This window comes from Triticum aestivum, chromosome 4A, assembly GCF_018294505.1.
Source record: "Triticum aestivum cultivar Chinese Spring chromosome 4A, IWGSC CS RefSeq v2.1, whole genome shotgun sequence".
NCBI classification, from domain to species: domain Eukaryota; kingdom Viridiplantae; phylum Streptophyta; class Magnoliopsida; order Poales; family Poaceae; genus Triticum; species Triticum aestivum.
Window position 1 is genome coordinate 364716190 of NC_057803.1, and position 7981 is coordinate 364724170.

Below are 7981 nucleotides of genomic sequence, written 5' to 3' on the forward strand. Positions count from 1 at the left end.
AGCTGGGCGCACAGGGTCCGGGGAAGGGTCCAACCACTTTGGGTCTTTTGTATGCAGCCTTTTCCTACATTTCTGCAAGAGGCTGTTTCCAGGACTCGAACCTGTGACCGTCACAAGGCAACAGCTTTACCGCTGTGCCAAGGCTCCCCTTATATATATAGGTTTGCATAACTCAAAACAATTTGCTGTGTTCATTGGTTAATTGTCTATATATTCTGTTTTACTTTCATAGGCTTGGAGACCAAGGAAGCTCGGATAAATGCTATGCGTTCAGCTATATCTGAGACATTTCCTGAGCCTAATCGGCGCTTGTTACAGAGGTTAGACTCACGTTCTCCTCATAGCTTCTATTCTGCCAGTTTATGGTAAATGCAATGAATGATTTATTATTTATTATGTGTGAAATCATGCTTGCTGCCGATCAACGTGAGCATGTTCTCATTAACTTGCATATGATACTTGCACATTAAATAAGAACTACTAATGTGGACTATTTTAATTGCCCTCTAACTGTACAGTTTTTATTTCTTCTAATGTTAGATCACCATTTTAGTTTGGACTAACAATATCTCAATGGTTTTTACCAGTGTGTTGTTTGACATTTGATTACTTAAACTAACACTTCCCATGACAAAAGAAAACTTTCCTTATGGAGATTCTTGTTTGCAGAATCTTGAAAATGATGTATATTGTTGCTTCTCATACCATGGAGAATCGGATGACCGCATCAGCAGTTGCTGCCTGTATGGCCCCTCTCTTGTTGCGTCCGCTTTTGGCTGGGGAGTGTGAGATGGATGACGTATTTGATATGGATGGTGATGATTCTGCCCAGCTTCTTGCTGCTGCAAATGCTGCAAACAGCGGTCAGGGCATTGTTGCAACTCTCTTGGAGGAATACGAGATTATATTTGATGTAAGATTCTCTGATACTTCAATTTTTTTGTCCAAATCTTTAGGTGGCTTCATTTCCTTCATGATAGTTGTTCTACCCTCTAGGCATTATTTCTTTTTTGCATATAATCTGTTGATTATATTGAAAAGTTACTGCCCATATGAGTTATTTCTACATGCATTGTGGCCATGACTATATGTGAGGCAGCCGCTGGAACACTTTGCCTCTTTCTGTCTCTTGGACGTTCTGTTTCATTTACAATTATACACATAGAAATAACTCGTATGTTCAGCCAATTGGATGCTCATATTTAATTTCTTTGCAGGATGACCGTCTTGTCAGATCTTCCCCATCACCTGGGTCTCAGATTGAAGACAGTGGCAGTGAAGTATCAACTGATGATGTAAATATGGACACAAAAGATAATGGATTTCATGATGCAGAAAATGATGTAGATCAAGAAATGGACGATGACAATGGTGCAGAGCGTATACTTAGTGGAAAATTGAGTGAGAGCAGTGGGTATGCTGGGAGCGACCTATATGATTACAAGGTTTTGTTATGCTCCCTGCTTTATAAGCGTATAATTTGTGCTTATTTCTAGGGTTATACTGTGATTATTGCTAGACACGCATGCACATATATATGCATGCCTGATTTGATTTTAGGATCAGTGTCGTAACTGCAATGATGCCGTTGCTTTGATTCTTATTATACTGCTTCTGATTGAACACCAGGTTCATGCTGATGATTCAGATGCTGATTGCTCTGTTGATGATAAAGGACTGGAAGAAGAGACAGATTTAAGCAAAGTTCCAAAAATTCATTCATCTGAAAATGTTTCAAAAAATATGGAAATGCCTCTGAGTGAAAAGAATCCTTCCAACCCAACATCCGGTCATGAAACTCCATTGTCTATGGGAGAGATCCTTTCTTCTTTGGATCCTGGAATTACTTTACCTAGTAACAGTTCGGAATATTCTGCAGACAGACACTCGAACAAAACTAATGGATCTCACTCACATGTGAAGCGCAGTAACTTTTGGGGGCGTAATAGTGTAAGCAATAAATCTATTTATATTTTCTTCCCTTTGTGGGGCAGCTGAGTAGGAATAATGCATTGTTGTGCCAACTTCTCTGGCGTGTTGAATTATGGTTCCCTTCATATCATCATTCAGCATTCTGATTTTTATGCAGGCAAGAAAGAGTCAGCATTCAGAATCAGTCGACTCATCTGGTGAAGAGGAGTATGCTCTTTTCCACTAAACAGCAGTCTTATGTTTTTACAGAGCGAACTAGATTTTTATTTGAGAGCGAACTAGATTTTTAGTGGTATTCCTTCTCGAGCTTCTATTTCTTCCGTTAAGGGAGATTCCGTCATCAGTCCTATGTTGCCTATGCTTGCGCCCCAAAACGGTTGCTGACTTTGTACAACTCCGTAGGGTGGGGAGGATCGCCCTCCCAATTTGAAGTTTTTTCCATTTTGATTTTTCCTGTGTGCTTTTTAGGCGGCTATCTATATTAGCCAGAAAGCACTTACATTTACCGGGGCAGGAGTTGCCATGCTTGCTAAAGGAAATTGTCATCATTGCGACAACTATAATTACCATGATTTGCCATGGTTAAAAATCTGACAATCTGACATCAGATTTTAATATTACCGAAAGAAAATCTGGGCCAACCTGTTTAAATTTAACTTTTTGTGAAAAGGTTATGAAAGCAGTGGATGTAAATAGTGATGGAAATAGTTTTGAAATGGAAATGTAGATGAAAGCAGTGGATATAAATAGTGATGAAAATAGTTTTGAAATGTAAATGTAGATGAAGTTGCCTGTATTTTCAATTAAGTTTCAAATGTGGCCCCAACCCCTAAAACTTTAGCTATATGCATATCTGTAGTTTCTGCCTTAGTTAATAATGTTGTTGCATTGAATATTTGTTGTTTGACAACGAATGTTACAAATTAGAAAGTGTATAGTTTTAACACTTCTGTTAGCTTCCCGACTATTTTGCTGCTGATGCATGTGCAATTTATCAAGGTCAATTTTTCTATGAAAACAAACCTTTCAGGCTTGCGATTCAAAGGCTTGAAATTGCGAAGAATGATTTGCAGAACAGAATTGCCAAAGAGGTAGGGGAAAACTTCACACTAACTGGTTCACTTTTATTTATCGTCTTCCAGTAATGTAATGGAAAGTGTCTCTCAGGCTCGGGGTAATGCAGTTTTACAGGCGAGTTTAGAAAGAAGAAAGCAAGCACTACGTGAACGCCGTTTGGTCCTGGAACAGGATGTATGCTGCATTCCCTTGCCTTGTTAATTTTGCTCGGTAACCGCATCATATATTCTATGTTAGGGAAAGAGCCATCTCTGTTGTCAATTGCTGGGTTTCAGTTTATCTTAAACTTCATTGGTTGCTACTTTGTTCCATATGACAATTGAGTCGTTTACCTGCACGAAGAATGCTAAATGAAAGAATATTTTAAACCTAATGTCCCATTCGTTCGCTTTAGAACTTTTTTTCTTTCTTTCAGTTTTTTTTGGTGGAAGTTTGTGTGCTTTCTACATAGTTAGTCATCATCAATGTTTAGATTCCGTGAAGATAGCACGATGACATTTTACTTGGCTCTGACTTTAGATACACTAGCCCTAGCCAAGATTTGCGGTAATTGACTAACCAGGTGTCTCTTGCATTTGGGACTTCTCTCTACAGACAAATTGTCAGTTACTCGGAGGCTAGACAAGCTTGGTAAATTTATTGATGGAAGGATTTAGCCAGAAGCACTTCTAAAATCGAGGAACCAAAATAATATAGTGCCTGTAGCCCCACACAAATTTCAGGGTAACTGTGTAGAATAAACAGTCCAAACGTTTAGGGGCCAAAATGTTACTTTCTGCTTTCTGTTTTTTATGCAGTTATTGTTGAACATGTTCCATACACAAGATGGTGGTTGAATTTTCTGATGATAGATTTCACAACTGTTTATATCTACAGGTGTCCAGATTGCAAGAGCAGCTACAAGCTGAGAGAGATCTTAGATCTGCACTGGAGGTTGGGTTGAGCATGTCTTCTGGACAGTTTTCAAGTCCACGTGCTATGGACTCAAAGGTACCTTCAACCATTGCTCTACTTGTTGGACTCATTGTATGGAGTCTCATTTTCCTCCTTATTTTTCTCAAGACAAGGGCTGAGCTTGAGGAGATTGCTCTCGCTGAAGCTGACGTTGTGAGGTTAAAACAGAAGGTGGCTGAACTTCACCTCCTACTCAATCAACAACGCCAACAACAATATGGCCCATCTCTTGATGCAAATGATCGTTATCACTGTAATCCTGGCCATTTTTCACAGCAGTAAGCATATCGGTTGTATTGTATTCTTTCTTTCTTCCTTTCTTTTTTGTCACCATTGATGTTGCTGGATGTGGTTATGACACCTTTTTGATTTTTTGTGATTTGAAGCCCACTGGGTGTTTGTTAATTGTTCTATTTCATCAAAGTGAAATCTTATTCAGTTATGCTGAATTATGCTGCAGTTGTTTAACATGGTTTCTTCATAGACTTTAATAATAATTGATCGAGGGCATTATATCAATATTTCTAGACATAAATTGGATATATTGTGCTCTGCTAATTTACTTATCATATTATGACACTATTTTATTCGTACCAGAAACTTTGTTCAACCAGGATTTGACATGAACCTTGCCTTTTGCAATCAAGAGAAGCACAGAAATGAGGTTTGATTAGAATCCCCCCACCCATACACTTACGGTCTCATTGATAATACCGAAACCCATTTAATGTTCAATTCCAGTTTCAACAACCTACATTTCCACATGCATGACTGAAAGCAGTGTCAGTGTGCTCTATAGATAAAGTATTAGTTTTGGAAATGAACAGTACTGCTTGTCATGTCTGGTTATTTAGGGGATCAGCTGGTAAGAAAAAGGAAATCTGCAAACATGGGCTTGCTTTTGCAGCATAGAATTTTTGAGGTTCATCAGTTTTGATGGCATTCTCTAAGATCTGTATAATGGTTCTAGATTCCATCACTAGGAATACCAGTAAATTGTGCACTATCTAGAATTTTCTCGAGGACCAGTTGAACTTCTTGCATGCCAGTACTATTTTAGTCTTAACTCCCACAAGTCTGCAGTATGCTGGCAGAAGTGGGCCAACTGTTGGTCTGGATCAAGGTTACAGAAACTGGTGGCACATTGAAGTATTGGGCAATCCCCTTCCTATATACTCTTTAGGCCTCGTTTGATACAATGGGATTGGGGAGGTTTGTGGAGGGGGGGATTTCAGGGGATTGGGTGAATCCCTTCCTTTCACCCAATCCCCTCAAAACCCCTTGAATCCCCAAAACTCCCCCATCTACAATCCTCTTTGTTCAAAATGTCTGTTTGGTTGGCAGGGTTTGTCATATTGACATAACATGGTGTTGAACATTTAAAAATCCAATCTTTATAATGTAGCTAACATGGTGTTGACATAGCAGTTGGCACATAAAGCAAAATATGAGAGTGCCGTTCTAATGCACCAAACTGAACTTGTACAAACCGCCACATCCGCAGTAGGCAAAACTGGAACCCAATAGAGCATACAATTAATTAATTAGCCAATAATTGGTGTGTTCTCACATATGCAGAAGCTTAGAGCACACGGGTGTGTTCTTGTACAAACTGCTCTTGATTCCCCCATAGCAGCAGCATGCTCTAAATCTTGACAGGTAGCACAAAGAAGAAGGGGATGCAGCAAATTGTTACTTTGGAGAGGACGGAGAGGGTGATCTACTTGGGCACCTCGATGAACAGCTTGCCGTGGGCACCTCGGTGAACAACATCTTCTGTTTCCTCTTCCACCTCTGCAACCTCCGCCACAGCTTCCACTTTGTAGCCTGCTCGAACAAAGTGGAGAGGTCAGAGAGAGAGAGAGAGAGAGATGGTGGCTCATGCTAGGGTGGGCGGGGAGCACCGCCGGAGCGGGGAGTGCGTGATAGGAAGAGTGGCCGAGAGGTCCCGTACCCGGCTGGAGTGGTAGAGGTCCCGTGTGGAAGGTCGGCGTCGAGCTCCGCACTGTCTGGACCGGCGTCTACTAGAGCTGAACCGGCTCACGCCGCCCGCCTGTGGCCGCCTCTTCGCCGCCGGCCGCCGTCGCGTCCTCGGGAGTGGCCGCCGATTGGGGAGGGAAGACCAGGGTTCGCAGCTGTCGATTGGGTCGGCGGCGCCCGCGTGTCTTCAGTTCCTCGAGGGTCTCCTCGTGCCGTCTAAACCGCGTGGTTTGGGCAGAATCGAAGGGGATTGGGTGGACTGGGCCACGGCAACCCTGTGTACCAAATGGACCAAAGAGGATTCTAGGGGATTGCGGGCCGCGTGTGGAAAATCCTCTCAGAACCCCTCCAAACCTCTCGTGCCAAACGAGGCCTTAGTGTTAGAAACTCTAGAAATATTTGAAGGCATTCAGAGAATGTAGAGGGTGCTACATCTTAGGTCTGGTCGGTAGTGAGGCAGTTTCAATAGTTTACTTTCAGTGTGTTTATGCTTTAGCTGACTCCTATACTGTTCTCTCTGTTTTCTAATGTTAGTTATTCCTGTTTTACATGATGACATTTTGAGCATCGACGTCGAAATTCATGACTGAAGGAAAATGAATATATTTTGTGCTAACCTGATGTAGAGCTGACACTACATGTACTCATACTGTATTATTTTTGGCAGGAGAGCAGCTCGGTGGATGCATCTCAATGGAGGAACATCAAACAGCATGTGCTACCTTATGGTTCTTCAAGGCCACTAACCCGCAAGCTTTCCCTAGACGCATCTTCAAGTGATTCAAGAGGCATGGAGGCATCAACAAGCATGTCATCAGAGAGCACTTCTGTGGTAATCAATGTTCCCAAGTTAGCCGAGGTTAGGGAAATCACAACGCTTGATTATTGTTAAATATACCAACTGAAGTAAGATGATTCATATCTGTTGTTATGACAGGGTGTTGGATATGGGAGGCAGCCAATGGTGGCATCTTCCACTTTGGTAGAACTAACAACTAGGCTAGATTTCTTTAAAGAACGGAGGTCGCAGCTGATGGAACAACTCCATAGTCTTGATTTAGGGCATGGATCTGCTTCTCAGGGTTTTCAGTACAAGCCGCCTTCTCCTTGGAACAGTCCAAGGTAGGATATGCTCATTGTATATCCTGGGTAGAGAGATTCTTCCTCCGTCTTCATCATTTGGTGGTAGTGTAAATTCATTTTCCTTCTAATACGGGCTCAACGTTTTGTTGTTACATTAGGTAGCTATTTGAGCCTTGAGTGTGCTGTTGTAGCCTCATTTATGCAATGTGTCAAGGGGTGTATTTGAAACAAGTTTTTCAGAGATGTGGTATATACGTATATGTTTTTGTTTGGTGTGGCTGCTCATAGGGAATGGAATTGTTTTCTCCTTATAATTTCTATGACCATGTTACTCATACCTATATTACAGAGGGGGGCCTAGAGGTTAAAATCAGAAGCGCGCTTGCATGCAATTTTCAGTACCCGTAGTCTTATTTATGTTGCTTGTATCTCTGTATGTACTACTGCTGTTGGCATCCAACTGTTCTTGAATTGGCTTATTCAAGAATTTGATAAAAGAATGGAATCCTAGAGTTCCCATTTGAGATATTTTGGGCCCTTGGGCGCTGCTGTAGCTAGTATATCACAAGACTAAAAAAACTATTTGTCGGAATAATGTAATAGAATAGTAAAAGACAAAAAAAAGAAGGGGAACCTAATCTCGCCCACTTTTGTATCATAAAGACAAGATGTATTTTCAAACTTCTCTAAAATGTAAAAGTGCCTTTGTAATATTATAGATTTATCTAGCTGCTACTCTTTTGATTTTGTTTGGAATTCCTAGCTTCTTTAATCCTTTCTTGGTCCTTCGGTGGTGTTGCTATTGTTGTATGGGCAGAGTTTTTTGAAGTTGCTAGACAATTATATGAACTAGCCGGTGATAGGGCATGTGTAGGAAGATGTGCAAGATCCCTGAAGTTCAAAATCAACTACCGTCCGGTTATATGGGATCCTTTGTTAGTGTCAAGGTGAACAA

At 41.1% G+C, this 7981-nt stretch overlaps 1 protein-coding gene across 1 annotated transcript in view; it reads left to right on the top strand.

Annotated features, from left to right (window-relative positions):
* LOC123086113 (rho GTPase-activating protein 7) overlaps nucleotides 1–7340 on the top strand; it is a gene marked incomplete at its 5' end in the record, with an annotated part of 38084 nt that extends 30744 nt beyond the window's left edge. Inside the window, 12 exon segments of the mRNA XM_044507827.1 lie at nucleotides 233–320; nucleotides 670–913; nucleotides 1218–1445; nucleotides 1630–1950; nucleotides 2090–2139; nucleotides 2963–3023; nucleotides 3100–3183; nucleotides 3886–3999; nucleotides 4072–4241; nucleotides 4561–4627; nucleotides 6611–6802; nucleotides 6881–7340. Of these exon segments, the coding sequence (XP_044363762.1) occupies nucleotides 233–320; nucleotides 670–913; nucleotides 1218–1445; nucleotides 1630–1950; nucleotides 2090–2139; nucleotides 2963–3023; nucleotides 3100–3183; nucleotides 3886–3999; nucleotides 4072–4241; nucleotides 4561–4627; nucleotides 6611–6802; nucleotides 6881–7069 (1808 nt within the window). The 3' untranslated portion in view covers nucleotides 7070–7340.
* Nucleotides 7341–7981: the final 641 nt, after the last annotated feature.